The following is a 21105-nucleotide window of genomic DNA, read 5'->3' on the forward strand; positions in this document are numbered from 1 at the left end:
AGCATGGGCTCTAGGCGTGCTGGCTCAGCAGTTGTGGCTTGTGGCTCCAGAGCACAGGCTCAGTAGTTGTGGCGCACGGGCTTGGTTGCTCCGCGGCACGTGGGATCTTCCCAGACCAGGGCTCGAACCCGCGTCCCCTGCATTGGCAGGCGGATTCCCAACCACTGCGCCACCAGGGAAGCCCTCCCTCATTTCTTGACGTGTTCTCTGCTTTCTCTCATCTTTGATGAGGAGGTCTTGCACTTTGTTCGTTAGATTGATTCCTAAGTATTTGTGTTTCGAGCGCGGGTAATGGTGTCTTTTGTTTCCAGTGTATAGAAGCGCAGCTGAGGTGTGCTGACGTTAGATCTAAAAATACAAAACGCAGTGAGCAGTCTCACTAATTGAGCTTTGGGATCTCTTGCTTTGTTTTCTTTTTCTTTTTTTAAAAATTTTATTTATTTATTTATTTTTGACTGCGTTGGGTCTTCGTTGCTGCGTGTGAACTTTCTCTAGTTGCGGCGAGCGGGGGCTGCTCTTTGTTGCGGTGTGTGGACTTCTCATTGCGGTGGCTTTTCTTGTTGCAGAGCATGGGCTCTAGGCGCACGGGCTTCAGTCGTTGGGGAATGCGGGCTCAGTAGTTGTGGCTTGCGGGCTCTAGAGTGCAGGCTCAGTAGTTGTGGCGCATGGGCTTAGTTGCTCCGTGGCATGTGGGATCTTCCCAGACCAGGGCTCGAACCCGTGTCCCCTGCATTGGCAGGCAGATTCTTAACCACTGCACCACCAGGGAAGCCCTCTTGTTTTGTTTTCTTCATGTATACAGTTGTGTCTGCGGCCAGTTTTAGTTGCTCCCTTCTGATCTGTATGCCTGTCGTGTGTTTCTCTTGGCTGTCTGCATGCCTGTGGTGCCCTGTGGGGTGTGAAGGGGTGAAGCAGGGCGCAGGAGTGGGGGTGTCCTCGGCTCTGTCCTGGCTCCCAAGAGCGGTTCCAGCGCCTTAGACGTGTGCTCTAAGATGCCTTTATCAGGTAACAGGTTGAAGGTGTTTCCTTTTCCCTAATTGCCAGGAGCTTTTATAGTGAAGGGTGTTGAGTCATCTGTGTATGTATTGGTATGATCATCATGTGGGGTTTTTCCCCTTAATCTGCGCCGAGGTGAATTACACTGACCGATTTTTTTGGGGGGTATCATACCACGCGGCTTTCGGGAGCTTAGTTCCCTGACCAGGGATCTAACCTGGGCCCCCGGCAGTGGGAGCTTGGAGTCCTAACCGTTGGACCACCACACTGACTGATTTTTAAGGTTAAAGCACCCTTGCATACCCAGATGTGGTCATGCCAAGTTACCCTCTCCAGGTATTGCTGGTATTTTGGGTGGAGCTGTGCAGGTGGCCTGTGTTCTTGCGGTGTCCTCGTCAACTGGGTGTGTCGCAGCCGTGCTTGCCCCGACGCTGGGAGGTGCCCCTCGCGCTCTGCACCCTGGGCAGTCCAGTGGTGACCAGTACTGTTTCCTCTTGAAATGTTTGGGAAAACTCACAGTGAAGCCATCGGGGCCTTTAGCTTTCTTTGTGGTAAGATCGTACTTGTGGCTTCAGTTTCTGTAGTAGATGTGGAACTAGCCAGCCTTTCTGCTTCTCATTCCAGTTTTGCTAGGTTGTATTTTGCAAAGGCTTTGTCTGTGTCACTTCAGAGACCAGATGTATCAGAGTAAAGTTATCCTTAACATTCCTGGTTTCCCTTTCGTGTCTGCGGCACTTGTAGTGACGACCCCTCTGTCATGTCTTATGTTTGTAATTTTGCCTTTTTTTCCTTTGCTCCATGTTGCTAGGGGGTTGCCAGTTTTATTAGTCTTTTCCTTGGTAATGGCTTTGTTGAGATGAAGTTCACCCGTTATGTTGTGCAAGTCACTGGTTTTCAGTTACATGCACACAAGTGTGCAGCCATCCCCACGGTCAACGCTAGAGCATTGTCATCGCCTCAGGAAGCATGTCTCTCGTGCCACCAGTCCTAAACAAGCAGCAGTCTGCTTTCTGCCACTCTGTGTTTGCCGTTCTGGACATTTCATGTACATGGGATCGTGTAAGCTATCATTGGAGCTCTGTGTTTAACTGTGAGGCACGGCTGGACTGCTTTCCGAAGTAGCTGGACCATCTTGCATTCCTGCCAGCAGTGTAGGAGGGCTCCAGTTCCTCTGCAGCCTCACCAGCGCTCTTACCAGCCTTCTTAAAGAACCAGACTTCCGCTGTGTTGTTTATCTGTATTGTACGTTTATTTTATATTTCATTGATTTACTTTTATTATTTCGTTCCTTCTAGATTCTTTCAGTTTAATTTACTATTTTCAGCTTTCTTAGGTTCTTGATTTTCATTTTTTCTGTTTCTCCTAACATAAGCATTTGAGACTATAAATTTCTCTCTAGGCAGGTTTTAGTTACATCACACAGTTTTGATGTGTCACATTTTTACTATGATCAGTTCAAAATATTTTCTAATTTCCATTTTTATTTCTTTTAGATATTAAGTCATTTACAAGTGTACCACTTGTTTTGAAAACTGTTGGGAGTTTTCTATTATCTCTGTGTTATCAGTTTCTAGTATAATCCCATTGTGGTCAGAGGACAAACACTGAATGATTTCCCTTTTTTCCCAGTGTGCTGAGATTTGATTTACAGCTCAGTGCATGGTCTATTTTGGTGGCCGCGTCATGTGCACTTCAAAGGAATGGGTATCTGCACCTGTTGGGTGGAGCGGTCTATAAATGTCCATTAGGTCAAGTTGGTTAGCGTCGTTCAAATCATCCTTACCAATTTTTCGGTCCCCTGGTTCTAAAGAAGAGTGTTAAAACTCCCACTGCAGATGTGGACTTATCTACTTTTCCTTTTATCTTGTTGGTTTCCCATTATATTCTTTTTTTTTAATAAATTTATTTTATTATATTTATTTTTTGTTCTTTTTGGCTGCATTGGGTCTTCATTGCTGTGCGTGGGCTTTTCTCTAGTTGTGGCGAGTGGGGGCTACTCTTCCTGCGGTGCACGGGCTTCTCATTGCGGTGGCTTCTCTTGTTGCGGAGCACGGGCTCTAGGCGCATGAGCTTCAGTAGTTGTGGCTTGCGGGTTCTAGAGTGCAGGCCCAGTAGTTGTGGCTTACGGGCTTAGTTGCTCCGCTGCTTGTGGGATCTTCCCGGACCAGGGCTCGAACCCGTGTCCCTTGCATTGGCAGGCGGATTCTTAACCACTGTGCCACCAGGGAAGCCCTCCCATCATATTCTGATGCTGTGTTAAGAGGATACAGATTCAGGATCCTGTATCTTCCTGGTGGAAATGATGCTTAACGTTATAAAATGTCCCTCTTTATCACCAAACGCTTTTCCCCTTAAATTCTGCTGTGTTGGGTGTTAGTATAACTATACCCGCTTTCTTTTGCTGAGTATGTGCATGGTCTGTCTTTTCCCATATTTTAAAATTCAGTCCTTCATGATATATTTAATGTATCTCATAAGCAGCATATAACTGCTACTGAACCAAACTCAGGTCCTCTTGCCCACGTGCAGTAAAGCCAGCCTGCTGACGCTGGCTGTGGTGAAGGAGAGTGCAGGGTTTATTGCAGGCGCCAAGCACGGAGTCCAGGCAGCTCGTGCTCAGCAGAGCCTAACTCCCCAGAGGCTTTCAGGGAAAGGTTTTTAAAGACAGAGTGGGGGAGGGGGTTGTGGGGGGCATGATCAGCTCGTGGACGCTCGTCTGATTGGTTGTTGGAGAGCTAGTCGGGAGTCAACATCCTCAGCCTTCTGGTTCCAACTGGTCTGGGGTCTACAGGCTTGTGGTCACCATGCAGTTAACTTTTTCCACCTGGTGGGGGTTTCAGTATCTGCAAAACAGCTCAAAGGATGTGGCTCAGAATAGTACCTATTGCCCTTGAGGAGGAACTAAAGGTCCTTGACTTTGTTTAATGGCTAAACTATTATTATTTTGTCTTGCTTGACTGTTTTCCTTTCTTTCTGCAATTTTCTTCACTGCTCTGGTTAAATTTATTCTTTGACTAAAGTTTTTCTACAGACGAAAGGCAGGTGGGCGGCTTGTCTGAGGTGGAGGAGTCCTGTTCTGGGAAGGCCCCACAGGGTCCTGCTCGGTTACATAATTGTGTGTATTTGTCTAATTTTTTTTATCGTCTTAAAATTTTTTTTTTTTTTTTTTTTTTTGTGGTATGCGGGCCTCTCACTGTTGTGGCCTCTCCTGTTGCGGAGCACAGGCTCCGGATGCGCAGGCTCAGTGGCCATGGCTCACGGGCCCAGCCACTCCACGGCATGTGGGATCTTCCCAGACCGGGACACGAACCCGTGTCCCCTGCATCGGCAGGTGGACTCTCAACCACTGCGCCACCAGGGAAGCCCAAGTCTTAAAGTATTTTTTATTGGAGAATTTCATCCATTTAAGTTCAGTGTGCTTATTGATATATTTGAATTTAATTCTAATATCTTACTATTTTTCTATTTGTTCTCTGTTTTTCCTTTCTTACAACCTCTTAGTCAAGTATTTCGTTATTCTGTTTTCCTTCAAATACTTTGTTATTTATTTACTTATTACTGCTTTGGTGGTTACCCTAGAGACTGTGTCCTGTGCCCTTGACCTTAAGTTAGAAGCTGGCCTTTCCTGGCAGGACATGCTCTTCCGGGCCCTGCTAGGGGCGCTGTGGGCACTGCTTCCCCAGCCGTTAGTGTGTTCACTCACACCTACCCGCTCTGACCCTTTCCATTCCTGTGTTTCTGTGGTTTCATCTGGGATCATTGTCCTCTGTCTGAAAAACAGTATGCCTCCTAGGAGAAGACTCCTTCAGCTTTTGTTTATGTGAAAACATCTTTGTTTTGTCCTCATTTTGAAAGGTATTTTCAGTGAGTGTGGACTTCTGGGGCAGCAGGTGTTTCTCCTGGAGCTTTACTGCTGTCATCCCGCTTCTGCCTTCTGCCTTCTGTGGTGCTGTGGAGTGGGCGTTACATCGTCTTGTCACTGTTTGAAAGTTACCATCTCTTACCACTACCTGCTTCTAAGAAATAAGTTTGTTTTTCTTTCAGGGGTTTGACTCTGATGTACTTAGATGTGGTTTCCTTTGTATTTGTCCAGCTTGTTATTTGTAGAACTTCTGGTATTTGTGACTTAATGTCTTTTGTCTGTTTTGGGGAAATCTTGGGAGGTATCTTTTCAGACATTTCTCTGCCGTTCTTTCTCTGTTCCCTTTCTAGGATCCCAGTTGCACACACGTTAGACCCTTTCCTTATGTCTCAGGTTCTGTTGTGTATTTTCCATTCCGTTTTTTAAATTTGTCCTGTCTCTGTTTCACTCTGAATATTGTCCAGTGGCCTGTCTTGAGTTCTTTCATCCTTTCCTCTGCAGTGTCCAACTGGCTGTTAACCCACCTGTTAACTCCCCGACTTCAATGCCTGTTTTACATTAGATTCTTTAGATTAGATTCCAGTTCTTTGGTAAAATTCTCCGTCTCTGCAGTTATATGAAAGCCTTTAGTAACTCCAACCGTGGGGTCATTGGTGGTTCTGTTTTTTTTTTTTTTGCGGTACGCGGGTATCTCACTGCTGTGGCCTCTCCCGTTGCGGAGCACAGGCTCCGGACGCGCAGGCTCAGCGGCCATGGCTCACGGGCCCAGCCGCTCCGCGGCATGTGGGATCTTCCCGGACCGGGGCACGAACCCGTGTCCCCTGCATCGGCAGGCGGACTCTCAACCACTGCGCCACCAGGGAAGCCCGGTGGTTCTGTTTTTATTGCCTGAGTTTTCTTTTGGTTTTGGTTATTTGGTCCTGTCTCTTGTCATGCTTGGTAAATTTTTATCGAAGTGCTGGATATAGTGCTTGAAAACCTGTGGCAACTGTGGGTAATTTTGTCCCCGCAGGGGACTTCGTTTCCTCTGGCAGGCAGAGAGTTGTGGGGAGCTAGCCTGGGTCCAGTGGAGGCTGGCCTGTCTGGGTCCTCACTGCACATCTTGGGGTGTGCTCGGCTCAGGACCTGGGCAGGACCTGGCAGTGCCATCACAGGGGTCCCTGTCCACTTTCTCTTCTCCAGGCTGACTGCCGCTGGCCGTGGCGTTAAGCCTCTGCGCCCTTGTGCCTGTGCGGAGCAGGACCTGACCAGGGCCTGGAGGGAGCCTGAGTGCGTGGTGTTTGGCCCACTTCTCGACAGTTGGGCGCCTCGAGGCTGGCTGTCTTGGAGGTCCCCGAGCCCTCCATTTTATCTTCCCCCGGGTGGGGCTCTGTGAGCTCCAGGCTGTGGCCTTGGCCTCTGCCTGGTGCCGTGGGGGCAGCCAGTGCCCTGAGGGGGAGCAGGGGCAGCTGGCAGGGCCCCTGGCGCAACGGGAAGCCCTTCCTTTTCCTCGGTGGCTCCTGGCTGCCGCCCACCACACCCCCACGACCCCCCCCCGCCCCGCTGCCCCGCAGCCCGCGTCCAGGCACCGCCCTGCCTTGTCACACAGCCCTGTAACTCCCCTGGATGCCTGCTTCCACTCCCGGCCCCTTTGTGGACTGCCTCCAGGACTTGGGTGATCTCTTAGAGACTTACATCAGGGCTCCATGTCGCTGTGCAGGTACAGCGGCACTGCCTGGAAATAACCGGTGCAGGTGTCCTGGTGGCCTTTGTCCTTGGTAGGGCGTGGCTGCGAGCTCCTGCTCTAAACAGGGCTGTGGGCCGGCTGCCTGGGGAAGGGCTCGCCAGGGCAGGGGGGCCCCGCGGGGTTAGAGGGTGGGTGGCTGCTGGGCAGGTCGTCCTCAGGGACGTCGAGGTTCGGCTCGTCAGTGCTGATGGTACCGTCGTTCTGGGACTCACCGGCTCGTGTCCGGTGCGGCCCCGGGAGGGTGCTGTGGGCTCACGTGGCTGACCCCTGGCCTCACTGTCCTTCCTCAGGTGTGGCGTCCACGCACACACATGACATTTCGAACCTTCTGGATGGGCAGGGGCAGTTTTTCACCCGGAGAGACACTGTATCAGAGGCAGCGTAGAGGAATATCACGCTCTTTTGACCTTTAGTTCTGCCTTATTTAGATCTCTGTAAACTTTTCCTTTGACCAAAAATGAGTCTTAGTTTAAATCAGGTCCCGTCTGTGATTGTTTTCCCAGCAGTGCTGTGTGGGCCCGCCAGAGGGTCTCCCGTCCTCTCGGGGTGGAGCTACTCCCAGGCCCCAGGGACAGTGGTCGCCCAGCATGGGCTGCCACGCGTTTTCTAAACCCACTGGACGCACTCTGGCCTTTGGACCCTCAGGAACGTCCAGGATCTTCTGAAGGTGTTCTATCCGCCACCCGTCTTTGTGCCGATGCACCTCTTCTAGGACAGGCACTCAAGTGGGTGTTCGTTGAGCAGAAGTGCCGCCCGCTAGAATACGGCTAGGCCCCAGGAGGACGGGAGGGAGACAGAGAGGCCAACAGAACGACACTCATGCTGAGCCAGGGCTTCACGCAGGCCTCATCTGTGGGCTTACTTACCGTCCCAGCAGTTTTGGGGGTCTGGGGTCTCTGCACCGAGGTTGGATGCAGCTGCCTAGCAAAAGGGAACGGCTCCTGGGAAGGACACTGGCCCAGGGGCCGGCCAGACAGGAGACTTTTCCAAGCCATGGAACCCCAAACGCCCATCAGTTGGACCCACTGAGGCCCAGGCCCCGGGGGCGCTGGTGGGCTCTGGCCCAGGATGGGGCATGGGTGGGGGGGCTCGTTCAGGAAGCACGTAATTCAGATCACCCCACTCCGAGAGGAACCAGGGCTGTCTAGACGCTCCTGTGGGCACGGGCCAGGTGCCCTGCCACTGTCATTTCACGGACAGCCAATGTCATTTCACTGTAAGTTGGTTAGAAGTTGAATCCCAATCTCCTTTATAAAATACACACATCCCCCCCCCATCATTTTATTATGAAAAATATCAAACACGTGGCAAAGTTGAAAGGAGTGATTATGCAGTGGGCGCCCCCCACCCCAGCGTCTCCATCCACACCTTGCTAGTCTATGCTCGGCCCCCTCCCACCCGCCAGCCATCCCTCAGCCTGTCCTTTTTTGGTGTTTTTCAAAGTAGGGTGCAGACATCTATTCAGTGCCCCCAGGCCCTTCAGCAGGCAGCTTATTAACTGACTAGATACCAGTATTTGTTTATGGTTCTTATTTCCTTTTAAGGTAAAATTGGCATAAAATGAAATGCACAAGTCTTCATCGTGCCATTTGATGAATTCTGAGGAGCGCATGTGTCTGTGCGACCAGGTCTTCTGTCAGGATGCAGGGCGGCGCCAACACCCCACCCCAGAGGCACCCGCTCTCCTGGTGACGCCCGTGGGTTAGTTTTGCTTGTTCTGGAACGCCCTGTCCGGGATGCGGCTGTGTGCTCTTCCTGCAGGTCTGTCGCCTGGCAGGCCTCTGCCGTCTTGTCTCCATGGGGCGAGTGTGTGACAGGTCATCGGTGTCTCTGTCGACGGACCCCCGGGCTGTTCCCGGTCTTTTGCTCTTGTGCACGGAGCTGCTGTGAACATTCTTTTTTCCTCTCCACGTGGTCAGAGGCCCTCGAGCAGGGCCGGTGTTCTACTGGGCGCCCTGCCGGCGGGCGTGGCAGCTGCGGTCATCTGTTGCTGCTGTAGGGGTGCTTTAGTTTGCTTTTCTGTGATAGCTGCTGGGGGGGGGGGGCTCTTTGCTTCTCTTATGAAACATCTGTTCAAAACTTTTGCCCCTTTTTTGCATTTATTTTATTAGTATGAAGAGCAGTTTTAGATTCATGAAGAAATTGTGCAGAGTTCCGTATTCTCCACCCAGCACAGAGTTTCCCTGTGATCAGCTCATGTCAGTGTGCTGTGTGTTATAATTGATGGACCCGTGTTGGTACAGTATTGTTAACTGAAGTCCATAGCTGATGTGAGGGCTCACTCTCGGTGGTCCATGCTCCAGGCGTTTGACGAGTGAAAGGCCACGTGTCCACCATCGTGGTATCATACCAGCAGCTTCGCTGCCCTGAAAATCCCCTGTGCCCCGCCTGTTCATCCTCCCACCTGACCCTTGGCCACCCTGACCCTTTCACTGTCTCCACAATATTGCTTTTTCCAGAATGTCATAGAGTTGGAATCTTAGGGCGTATAGTCTCTTGGCTGTGTTAATTTGTTCTGTTGTCACTGATTCCTGCTTATATATTTACGGTGGTCTTCCTTTCATTTCTTGTGATTTCACTTCTCTTTTTTTCGAAGTGCTTCTCACTAGTTTGTTGGTCTGCACTGTAGCATTATCTGTCTTACTGTGACTACACTCTGATGAAACGTCTGCCTTCAGACTGAGAAACGAGGTGCCTTTGATTCGAGGACCTTGGAGGCCACGTTCCAATGCTGGCCGCCCGGTGTGAGGCTTTGGCACTGGGATTTCCTCTCTCCTTGCTTTGCTGGGCCCAGGCTTTCCCTCTGGACACCTGGTCTGGGCTCTGGTTCAGCATCGTGGGGATTTCTTTCTTAGTCACTTCTCAGAGCCATAGCATATCCATGAATGACGCTAAGTTCACTTCATTTGACAAGTTGCCTTTCTCAGTGGCTCGTGTTTTATATTTCTGTGTATGTGTCTGGCTGAGTTTTGAATCGCTTAGGACATATTCTGGTTACTACTTAACCATCTGCTGAGAGCAAGGATAGGTCCCACGCCAGAGTCCCCACAGCTGCCCCCTCGAGCACCAGTACCGAAGTGGTGCCTACCGGCCACCAAAAGTGGCAGCCTGGTGTGTGTGTCTGTCCCCCAGGAGCCTTGAGTCCTGGGACACAGGACACTGCTGGGCACCCAGCAGCCGCTCAGCGGATGCTCGTGAGATGCAGTGAGTGTGGTTGCGCACTTCTTGGGCAGGCCGGGGCGGGAGGCCCCTCAGAGCAGGGGACCCCTGGCTGGGCAGGGCCCACACAGATGCGGGAGCCGCCCCGCCAAGGCAGTTGCACTCCGAGAACCGTGTTGCAGACCCCCACCCCAGCTCCACTCCCCCTCGTCCGGTACTGACTCGGAGGTCTCCCAGAAGTTGAGCCCTGACGCGGCTGCCTCACTCTGCCCTCACGATCCAGTGCCGAGCTTAGCCCTACAGCAGGGGTCTGCCTCCTGGAAGCTGTCAGGCGGCCGGAGCCTGTGGGCCGGGCGCTGCTCCTTGACTCCCCTTGCAGACATGCTCCTCGACCTCAGCGACCTGCTCCAGGTAGATGCGTTTCCTTTCTCAGCCCTTTCCTGCCCCGGCTGGGAGGGTCCACAGGCGAAGGACACACAGGGTGTGGGTCTCTGTTTGGAAACTGGCAAATGGAGTGGGTAGGGAGACAGTGGACACAGGGTGATGGTGTTGTCCCGGGGGCTGGGCAGCCCTGGCCTTAGGACCAATGGAGAGACCCAGGTGAACTTTGTCCAAGGCAAGGGAGATTCTTTAAAAGAAAAAAAAAATGGACTCACATGCATACATTTTAAACAATATAAAAACTTACATTTACAGTCTATTTAGGGAAACTTGCTGTCTGAGTTCCAGGAAGGCACCTCTCATTTCCAAATGCCTGACGGTAATGGAAAGACCCAACAAGAGGGACACCTGTGTGGATGGGACGCTCGCGGGGTGGGAGCAGCGCCGGGGCGGAGCCACCGCAACTCCGCACTTGTCCCTGGTGATGGCGCTGGGGCTGGGGCGAGCTTGGCCCCGTGCCCTGGAGTTGGGCTCTGTGGTGATCACTCCACTGAGGGCTCGGAAGGAAAACTAATGTCATGGAAAGCAGACGTGACTGCAGTGTGAGGACTCATGCAGAATTCGTAGGAATCCCACCCCCACGGGGAAGCTTCCTCGCAAGCCCGGTGCTGGGCCTTCAGTGCCCTCGGTGCCGGCAGACAGACCTTCACTGAACTCAGATGCCACCTGCATTTGTGTTCTCCCAGGTGCCTTTATAAATGGCATCTCTCAGGAGCCTTGCTGAAATATTCAGGGGTCACGCTAAACATAATCCCTTGGAATCGTGAAAATCCAGCACTCCAGTGCTGCGTTTGGTCAGGGCAAGGCCACGTGGCCTGGTTTCCATCCTGGTGACTCCCAGGAAGGACAGGAGTGAGGGCTGGCACAGGACAGCGCTCCAGAAGTGCATGGGCACCACTTGGGAGGGAGAGGGAGGTGCTCGAGTACTTTCTTGCTTCACACCTTGGGAAGTGGGACACCAGTCAGGGTTCAGGTGGGAGAGGGTGACAGAGTAGATGCACCCACTCACCTGGGGCTGGATCAGGGCCCAGCGGAGAGTCACTGTGCTGACCAGTGAGACCCCGTACGTTCAGGCTGGACACACACAGACAGTTCTAACACCTCAGGTGGAAGGGTGAGCCTCGGGCCCCCTGGTCTTGGGCAGAGCCCAACCTGGGCACTGGGAAGGTGGGAGGTGACCTGGCAACCGTCACCCCCCAGCCCCCCGCTCCCAGCCTCCCACGCTGGCCCCGCCCTGGAGGGGCTGGGACAGGCTCAGCACTCACAGGACACACGTGTCTGCAGCTGATTGTGGGTGTGGAGCACGCGTGTCAGGTGAGGGTCCCACTCGGAGGCTTGCACTGCCAAGGGCTGAGCGCTTAGAGGACGTGAGCTGAAGGCTCAGGGCTCACTCCGTTCTCGCTCACACGCGCACCAAGGTGGGCTTCTCCCTGGGTTCAGCTCACAGCCAACACCCTCTGGCAGGAGCTGTGGAGGGCCCACTGCACCCTGAGGGTCTTGGCAGGATGTCCCTTTGTCCCCCATTATAGTGAGGCTGACACATAGGCACTCACGTGCCTGGGCCCCGGCCCCTCAGAGGCAGAGCCAGGAGCCCTCGAGGTCTGCGGAGCCTGCCCGCCATGTGGTAGGGGCACAGGGAGGGCTGGCCGCCCACACACAGCCGCAGACTCAGGAGAGAGACCATCAAAGCATCTCTGGCAATGACCACACATTTTACAGGCATATCCTTTTTAAAATTTGATTTTCCACTCGAAGTTGTTCAGAGAACGCTTTCCTGCAGCATTCAGGCTTCGTCTGCCTAGGTCCCGGGGTTGGGGTGGTGGGGGTCATGGCGTGGGCAGGCAGGGTCGGGATGTGCTGCAGGGAAGGTGGAGACAGCACGCCGGGTGGCAGGTCCGTTCTGCTCTGGCCTCAGCAGAGGATGAGGCAGGAGGGTCGGGATGCAGGAGCCTGGTGGGAACCCAGCGGAGGAGGATGCACACTGACACGCGTGCTTTGGCGGCAGGCATCCCCGGGAGCCCCCAGCCCTTGTGATGGGGATCTTGGAGGACAGAGTGACTGCCAGTGGGGTGGGGGGTGCCCTCTGCTGCCTGGACAGGGAGGCCTGGCCTCCGCTGGGAAGGCCCCAAGCTGCCTGGTGCCCACAGGTACCCTCATCTCCTCCCCTAAGGAGACTCAACATTGTACCACTCCTTAGCACCCTGGTCCCCTGGTGGCAGCAGGCGCCCGTGTGCGATGTGCAAGCCCCGTGATGGATATGACGCACAACAAGGTCTTCACTCTTCCTCAGCACGTTTTCTGGCGCCCTCTTGGGTGCTGGGCCAAGGGGCTCACAGGCCAGGCTTGATCAGGTGAGGGAGCTCTCTGAGGAGGTCAGAGGCAGCCCTCCTGCGAGGCCCGAGTCCTGTGGGCAGGGTTGGGGTGAAGGCAGGTGGGCAGGGGTTTCTCCAGCTCAGGCTGGGACGGCGAAGCCCACAGCTCGGGCCTGGGGTGAGAGCCTGGGCTCTTCTCAGATCTGCACACCATCCGAGTCTTCCCTGCGCTACTCCTGCCGTCAAAGTCCACTCAGCAGCGTCCTGCCCACGAGCTGCCCAGCCCTCGGCCAGCACCAGGCAGGCTGGGAGGACAGTGCCTGGCCAGGCCCCGGGCTCAGTCGCACCCGGGGAGGTTCTGGCAGGTGACTGGGTCAGGGGCAGGCTCCACGGTGGATTCGGACCTGAGGTGGGAGCAGTGTAGGGTCACTGAGGCCTGCAGAGCCCCACAGCCAGGACTGAGCTGGCCCGTGGGGACAGAAGAGGATGCCCCCGTGAGCCCCTGGGAACGGGGTAGAAGAGTGGCCGTGGGCCCCACAGGCGTGGCGCCTTGCGCCCTTGATGATTCTGCTCGGCCAGCTACTCGAGGCAGCTTTTCTTCTCAGCAAGTTCAGTCGTTGCTGAGATAGTGGTAGAGTCTAAAAAAGCCACCTGGGGGAGGGAAGGAGTGCCCTGGGCCGCTCTGGGGGCTCGTGGGGGGCAGCAGGGGGACTCTTAAAGACTGGACGATGAAGTAAGAAGGGAAACATTTCCTGCACACGAACGCCCTTCTTAGTTGTGGTGTCTTCACGACAGGTGAACGTTTACGTGCTGGGGAAGACGTTCCTTCTTTTGGCGAGAGAGCTCTGCATCAACGCACCAGCAATAGGTACTGCGGGGCTCACGGGGCGCGCTGCCGGTGCTCTGGGTGGGAGGGCGGCGTGTGCAAGGGCAGGGACCTAACAGGGAAGAAGTGTCTCACCTGGAGGCTGCCAGGAGCCCAGCAGCCTGGGGGGTTATTTCTGGTCTAAAACCAGAATGCTGTGGTCAGTGCCCGCAGGTAGGGATGGAGTGAGACGAAAGTGCTGCGTGGATGGGGGCCCGTCTCTCCATCTCTCGAGGAGCACCCCTGGCAGCACGGTGCCTGGGGGCGGGCAGGCCCCCTGCAGATGGGGCCGGGCCTTTCCCAGCCACGGTCGGTCGGCCTTTGTGGCAGCTTTACCGTGAGGACTGTTTGCACAGTTGGCTTGGAGGGGCTGCTCCCTCCTTCGCCCATCAGCGTCTAGAGGCACCTCCTTGTACTAAGGAGGTGGTGTGTGGGGCCAGGGAGGGTGGGCAGGGCGTGCAGTCCTGGGTCACCCACAGGGTGGTCCCCTGGGGCCGGGAAGGCACGGTCCAGCAGGGTGGGCCCGGAGGAGGAGGGCCACGGGCACGGGGGGACCTGGGGCTGGGGGCTGTATCCCTGTGCCGAGTGACACGGTCCCTCCCTCCGGGGGTCATGCGGAAGTTTTTCAGAAACAAATGCCCAAGGAGTTTGCAGCAAGGGAGGATAGAGGCAAGAGGCCCAGCGAGCCTGCCTGACGCCACAGCACGCGCCTGCAGGCTGCTGCGGAGCCTGAGGTGGGAGGTCCGCTCTTGGGGGCAGGAGCCCTGGGCCCGGCAGAGCACCCCCCACGCCCCCACCCAGTCGAAATCAAACAGTAGGATTCTGAGCAGCTAGTGACACTTGAGGAAGTAGACACAACCTGACACCTGGCTTTTTCTAGAGCAGTCTGGCTGCAGCCCAGAGAGCAAGCCCTCCCAGATGGCGGAGGCCCGGGCTGCCGGCAGAGGGCAAACTCGGGGACGGGTGGGCCTCTTGGGACTACCCACTAAGCACCGTTAGGGCAATTTGAGACTCGCAGTCATTTATCTATGGCTCTCATTTTGTTAAAACTTTATTATGAAAATCCACTTAAACAGGTGAACTACTTTAAGTGACTTTTCCCATTTTAGATTTGAACAGAAGATCTTAAGCTTAGAACCACTTAGAATAGAATCCAAGAGGATGCGAGGGACGGCAAAGCCCTCAAAGCAGGCGGTGTGGGTGCCCCGGGCGGGAATCTGGAGCCTGCCTTGTGCCCCCCAAATCTGCCCTCCACCTGGGAGGTGCGCCCCAACGTACAAGAGATGCAGAGGCCGAGGCTCTGGCTGTGTAGGAAAGCATCTTGTGTCACAGCTTCAGGCTCCAGCCGACTACTTGCAGAGGAGGCACGCCGCGAGCGCAACCTTTGAGGTGGCCGGTCACGGGCTGCCTGTAGAGAAAGGGCCTGCCACTCGCAGTGCATCCCTGCCACCCCACAGCGCCTCAGGCGTAGAAGATGAGCTCGGGGATCTGCCCGCCCTGGACCCCGGTCCCGTTGGTGCTGTCGGAAGAGCACTGGAACTGGAAGGTCACCTTCCCGCACTGCACCTCGGTCATGCCCTCCTGCCCAAAGTAGCTGAGCTCACTGCCATCCAGGACGGCGCTGGCGGTGTAGAAGGTGTCCTGCTCCACCTGCACGGGGTGTTCAAACCAGACTGAGAAGGTGCTGCTGGAGCCGTCGGAGACAAACGTGGTCAAGTTCTGCGCCAGGACCACCCCCAGCCGCTTGAGTTCAATCTTCACGCTATACTCCGCTCTCCCAGAGCTAGAGCCGTACAAGCCCAGCCCCGCAATAAATACTCTCCTGTCCACGGCAAACTGGATGCTGTCGCAGCGGCCGCGGTAGCGCCACTGGTTGCTGCGGTAGGCGGAGGACTGGAAGCGGTGGCACCTCTGTGGGGCGAGGCCCTTCCTCTTGGTCAGGGGGAATTCGAGGAGGGGCTTGTTGGCCGCCGTGTACCACAGGAAGATGTTGTGGGTCTCCTCCAGCGTCAGGATGTCCGACTGGGCGGCGCCGTTGGCAAACTCTTCCAGGGTCATAGTTGGAATTCGGACCAGGTAGAGGGCTGGCCCCAAAACATGCCTCTTGTTGCGCGGGGTGGCCGGCAGGCCCTGCCTCTTGCACTCTGCCTCGGCCCAGCTCAGGACTGCCTCGAAGACCACAGCCTCCTTGGTGTTGAGGGCCTCCCGCATCACGATGATCTCCAGCGTCTGCCAGTCAATTTCACAGAAGCCTTCGGACCTCAGGGCCATCTCAGCCTGAGCATCGATGACCTCCCAGCAGCGCTGGGTCAGCTCGGGCTCCTCAAACAGCCGGCTCTGGGACAGCAGCACACAGGCGTTTTTGGCTTCCAGACTCGTCTCCAGGAAGTTGACACAGGCTTTTGCTAACGCGGGGACAATGTACTTCTTGGCGGCATACAGAGTGGCCAGCACCGTGTCAGCTTCCAGGTCAATCTCGTCACTGTACATGTACCTAGGCAGGACGGGGCCAAGTCACAGGCCGCGTGGGGCACGCCGCGCACCCAGGGCCTGGGAGAGGAGCCCTCCATCCTTGTGGACTTCAGGAGGCTGCAGGCAGCTGGCTGGCGGAACCAGGCAGCGAGGAACCGCCCCATCCTTGCACCCTAAGGAGGCAGACTTACTTTAACAAGATGAGAAAAGCTGTAGGTTCCACGTCAGGGATGTGGATTTCTGACTTGACTTCTGCCAGGTCCCCGTAAAACATGGCATAAAAGACAGAGCTACCCACGGCCAAGACATACTGTGGATGAGAGAGAGAGCTGCCCTGAGCCCTGGGCCCTCCCTGCCCCCAGCGGCTGCCACACCCGGGAAGAGGGCCGTCCATACTCGGGGAGGCGGCCGGTCGCCTTTGGGAGCTCAAAGGGCCGAGCCTCTACCAACCTTGTGGGCAGGCACCCTCCGGGCCGCGCCCGGGGGCCCCACGACGAAGTGCACGTCGGCCATGAGCTCGTTGTTGAACATCAGCGCGTTCCTGCAAAGGGCAGAGGCACAGGACACGGCTCGGGGCTCGGGTCGGCGCGGGGCGCGGACAGGGGCGGGGGCGCAGGTCCGGGCTCACCTCTCGCGCAGGGTCGGGTGGAAGGACTGCCAGTTGGGGCTCTCCAAGTTGTTGTTGTCGAGTGCGGGCGGCGCGGGCGCGGGCGGTGGCAGGGCGGGCAGCGGGGCGCTGGGCCGTCCCTTCCTGCCCGCGGCGGCGGCGGCGGCGTTGCTGTTGGCGATGTCCGTGGCGGTGGCGGCCGCGGCTGCGGCGCCGGTGGGCGCGTAGAGCTCCGCGGCCATCTTCGCGGGCAGGGCGGCCTCCGCGCGCGGGGGCGGCGCGCCGTGCGCCCTCGCGCCGCGCCGGGGCCTCGGGGGCGGCTCTGCGAGCACTAGGAGCGCGGTGAGGCACTGCGCCACCCGGCCGTGCAGGCAGGCCAGGGGCAGCAGCATGGGGCCGCGGCGGCCCTGCGCGCGGGGGGCCGGCCTGCCCGGGGCGGCGGGCGCTGCTCCCTCGCGCCGCCCCGCCCGCCGGCCGGAGCCTCCAGCCCGCCCGCCCTCGCCCGCACCGCCGCGGCGCCCGCGCGTCACGCCGCGGCGCGGCCCCGCCCCGCGCGGTCGACGTACTCGCCTGTGGCTCCGCCCCCTGCCCGGCTGCGCCCCGCGCGGCCGACGTGCTCGCCCGCCCCCTGTCCGGCCCCGCCCCGCCCCGCCCCGCCCCCCCCCGCCCCGCCCCGCCCCGCCCCGCCCCGCCCCGCCCCGCGCGGGCGCTTGCTGGAATCCGGCCGCGAAGATGCGGGAGGGACCGTGTGGGCGCGTGCCCGCGGCGGGACGGCCGGCGGCGGCTTTGGTGATCTTGGCGTGGTCCGAGCTCCTACGTAGGGGCTGCCCCTCTTCGAGGCCCACCCTGCAGCCTGCGCGCCTGTGCTGTCCGGAGTCCGTGGGACTGTCAGGGGCGGAAGGGACGGGATGAACTCCCGGAGAGACGACCCCCTGGGCGGCCGTCCTAACTAACAGGTGAAGTGCTGTCTCACGGTGGGTTTGAGTCCCTCACGGTCAGTGATGTGGAGCACCGCGTCAGGTGCTTGTTGGTCACCTCTGTGTCTCTGGAGAGAAGTCCCTTGGACTCCTTTGTCTCTTTTTGAATCGGGTTGGTTTTGTCATTGCTGAGATTTAGGCGTTCTCTGCATATTCTGGAGATTCATCCCTTACCGGATGCATGATTTGCAAACACTTCCTCCTGTTTTGTAGGTGGCATTTTTCACTCTGTTGACTGTTTCCTTTGCTGCACAGAGGGTTTTAAGTTTGGTATAGTCCCATTTGTCTGTTTTTGCTTTTGTTGCCTGTGCTTTTGGTGTCATATTCAAGAAGTCATTGCACATTCCAATGTCATGCTCTTCCCCGACGTTTTCTTGTAGGAGTTTTACAGTTTCATGTCGTACGGTTAGGTCTTTAATTCATTTGGAGTTGAGTTTTGTATATGATGTGTGAGATAAGGGTCCATCTTTTTTCTCTTGTATGTGGGTGTCCAGTTTTCCCAGCACCATTTGTTGAAGACGTTACCCCGTCCCCATTGTGTAGTCCTGGCACCCTTATCAGAGATCATGTGACCGTGCATGTGTGAGTTTGTTTCTGAGCTCTGTATTCTGTCCCATTGGTCTATAGATCTGTCTTTGTACCAGCACCATAGTGTTTTTGGTTTTATCTCCTAAAATTCTTTTCCTGGTGAAAATAATTTACTTATACATTTACTTTTCTTTATTACTTCTTTTTTCCTGTATTAATTTTTTTCTTAAGATGGAGGTTTTTAACCTTTTTTTAATGTTTCATTTGGCTTTAGAAGTAATATTTCCATTTCCCCTTTTTTAGCCCGCTTTGCAACGCTCATGTGATCTTTTTTTTTAGTTAGCTTTTTTTGAAGTACAGTTATTTACAATATCATGTTTCAGGTGTACAGCACCTTGATTCAATTATGTATAGATAAATACGTATATACATATATATGTGTACTTTTTCAGATTCTTTTCCCTTATAGGCTGTTACAAAATATTGAGTATAGTTCCCTGTGCTTTACAGTAGGTCCTTACTGGTTATCTATTTTATATATAATGGTGTATATGTGTTAATCCCCACCTCCATCCCCCGCCCCTTCCCCTTTGGTAACCATAAGTTTTCTATGGCTGTGAGTCTCTTTCTGTTTTGTAAATAAGTTGGTTTGTATCTCTTTTGTATTTTTTAATATTCCACATATAAGCAACATCACATGGTATTTGTCCTTTTCTGGTTTACTTCACTTAGTATGATAATCTCTACGTCCATCCATGTTGCTGCAAGTGGCATTATTTCCTTCTTTTAAAAAAATTTTTTGGCTGCATTGGGTCTTCATTGCTGCACGCGGGCTTTCTCTAGCTGCGGGAGCAGGGGCTTCTCATCGCGGTGGCTACTCTTGTTGCGGAGCACGGGCTCTAGGCGTGTGGGCTTCAGTAGTTGCATCACACGGGCTCAGTAGTTGTGGCTCGCAGGTTCTAGAGCGCAGGCTCAGTAATTGTGGCGCACGGGCTTAGTTGCTCCGTGGCATGTGGGATCTTCCCAGACCAGAGATCGAACCCATGTCCCCTGCATTGGCAGGTGGATTCTTAACCACTGTGCCACCAGGGAAGTCTCTTTTTCTTTTTTATGGCTGATTAATATTCCATTGTATATGTGTACCACATCTTCATCCACTCCCCTCTCAATGGACATCTTGGCTACTGTGCATAGCGCTGCTGTGAACGTCGAGGTGCATGTGTATCTTTTCCTGATATATGCACAGGATTGTGATTGCTGGGTCATATGGTAACTATATTTTTAGGTTTTTAAGGACCCTCCATACTGTTCTCCATAGTGGCTGTACCAGTTTACATTCCCACCAACAGGGTAGGAGGGTTCTGGGTTCCCTTTTCTCTATACCCTCTCCAGCATTTATTATTTGTAAAGTTTTTTTTGTTGATGGCCATTCTGACTGTTATGAGGTGGTACCTCGTTGGAGTTTTGATTTTCGTTTCTGTAATAATTAGTGATGTTGAGCAGTTTCTCATGTGCCGGTTGGACATCTGTATATTGTGTTTGGAGAAACGTCTATTTAAGTCTTCTTTTTTGCCTGTTTTAAATATTTCACTTTGTCAGTTTTTTATTTAACTACTTAGTTCATTATTTTGTCCTTACCTAAGCACTTAAGTCTGTTAAGTTACCTAGAAAATTGTTCTTTAATTTCCTAATAGTTTGTCTGGAGGTGAGGGGGCTGTGTACCCTTGTCTTGCTAATTTTTAGTTTTCTTGCCCTTGAGGTCAAAGGGCACGTCCTGTGATATTTCTGTTCTCTGGGATGTAGGGAGGGTTTCTTTGTTCTTTAATACACGGTCAATTTTCATAACTGTTCCACAGACTTTGGAAAAGAATGATTACTTTTTGTAAGGTACTGACTTTAGAACATATTTGTTAAATTGAGCCTATGGTGATGGCATCCAGTTCCCCATTTGGTCTTTTTTTTCCCGTAAGCCAGTCTGTCAAATTTGAGGGAATTGTGTTAAAAATCTCATATCATTGTGGTTATGTTAAAATCTCATATCAAGTGTGGAAAATTCTGTTTCCAACACTTCTTGCTTTATTTAATGCTTTCTCTTTCCCGGCGTGTCTACAGATTTGTGACTGTCCTGTCTTCTTTAAGATTATCTTGTCCTTTCCATCATAAGAAACATTCGTCTGTGTCCCTTTCAGTGATCCCTTGCCCTGAGTCCCGTGTTGCTGCTCCCTTCACAGCTGCCCTTTTTCTCCTGGTGACCTGCTTCACGGGTCCCAGCATAGCCTTTTGATCTTCACCTTTTTGCATTATTTTTAAGTGTCTCTTGTAAACACCATATCCTGGTTTTAGCGCTTTTGTGCAAGCTGATTAGGGAATTTAACTTACATTGTGGGATCTATACTTGTGGTTTGTTGTTTTCTCCTAGTTTTTTTTTGTCTTCTCCCTACTTTAAATGCCCCAGTCCATTCCACACCTATCCCAGACTGCTGGCATGTTTGCCTTGAAATTTTTACCAGTACTACAGTTTTCTATTTCAAGAACTAATCAGCGTCAAAGTTCCACCCAAATCAGGATGAGATCTTTTAATGTGCTTTTAATTTAATCCCCAGTTCTGATGGGTTTTGTTTTATTGTATATAACTAGAAACCTTAGCAATTATATTTTTAAAATATGTTTTCTCCCAATAATATCTTAAGCAACCAAATAACCCTCCAAAACCCCAAACCAACCCAAAACAAAACACCCACAGTGGAAGTAGGTGTAGCTCCAGAATGCCTGGGCTCGACTGACTCTGCCCCATCTTGGCCACCTTGTCGTCTCTGAAAAGGGGGTTAAGTGGTAGTAGCTGCCTGTTGTCAACCTAAAACAGCCAGTTACGTTACCAGCAACATGAGTTTACTCGGGAGAGGCAGGGGAATTGCAGTTCGGGACCCGCAAACTATAGCAAACCACAAGCAAGTCCTGCAACAATGGAGAGGAGCCTTCCTTTATTGGGGGGCGGGGGGGGCGGGGAGGAAGTTGGGCGGGGCTGCTTTGAAAGTTTTCCAATCTCCATTGGAGGAAAGTGAGAGTTGAGGGTGTGGCGGTTTCTCATTGGCTGGGCTGTTGCTGGGCCGGGAGAAAATCTTCCTTCCTCTTCCCCGGGTAGCGCACCAGCTTCTTCCTG

General features: G+C 54.0%; 2 protein-coding genes across 9 annotated transcripts in view; one reads left to right on the forward strand and one right to left on the reverse strand.

Annotated features, from left to right (window-relative positions):
* Positions 1-21105, forward strand: part of BRF1 (BRF1 general transcription factor IIIB subunit) — a 71391-nt gene that overhangs the window by 32320 nt on the left and 17966 nt on the right. For 7 of the 8 annotated variants that reach the window (XM_073799973.1, XM_073799971.1, XM_073799974.1 and 4 more), the window contains 2 exons: positions 10123-10154; positions 13292-13364. The exons of the other annotated variant lie outside the window; for it this stretch is intronic. In XM_073799973.1, coding sequence (XP_073656074.1) covers positions 10123-10154; positions 13292-13364 — 105 coding nt within the window. The remainder of the gene's footprint in view (positions 1-10122; positions 10155-13291; positions 13365-21105) is intronic. 8 annotated transcript variants of the gene reach the window in all.
* BTBD6 (BTB domain containing 6) lies at positions 14389-16935 on the reverse strand. The gene is made up of 4 exons (XM_004317605.4): positions 16462-16935; positions 16284-16374; positions 16025-16143; positions 14389-15855 (listed from the first exon to the last, which is right to left on the reverse strand). The coding sequence occupies exons 1-4, from the start codon at positions 16830-16832 to the stop codon at positions 14823-14825; spliced, it is 1614 nt and encodes a 537-aa protein (XP_004317653.2). The 5' UTR covers positions 16833-16935; the 3' UTR covers positions 14389-14822.

The sequence above is a fragment of the Tursiops truncatus genome, chromosome 2 (genome assembly GCF_011762595.2).
Source record: "Tursiops truncatus isolate mTurTru1 chromosome 2, mTurTru1.mat.Y, whole genome shotgun sequence".
NCBI lineage: Eukaryota > Metazoa > Chordata > Mammalia > Artiodactyla > Delphinidae > Tursiops > Tursiops truncatus.

Coding starts and splice junctions, on each gene's coding strand:
- BTBD6 (XM_004317605.4), bottom strand. CDS start 16,832: ATGCTGCTGCCCCTGGCCTGCCTGCACGGCCGGGTGGCGCAGTGCCTC. Junction 16,375..16,461: donor CACCCGACCCTGCGCGAGAG/GTGAGCCCGGAC, acceptor TGCCCTTTGCAG/GAACGCGCTGATGTTCAACA. Junction 15,856..16,024: donor GCTTTTCTCATCTTGTTAAA/GTAAGTCTGCCT, acceptor CGTCCTGCCTAG/GTACATGTACAGTGACGAGA.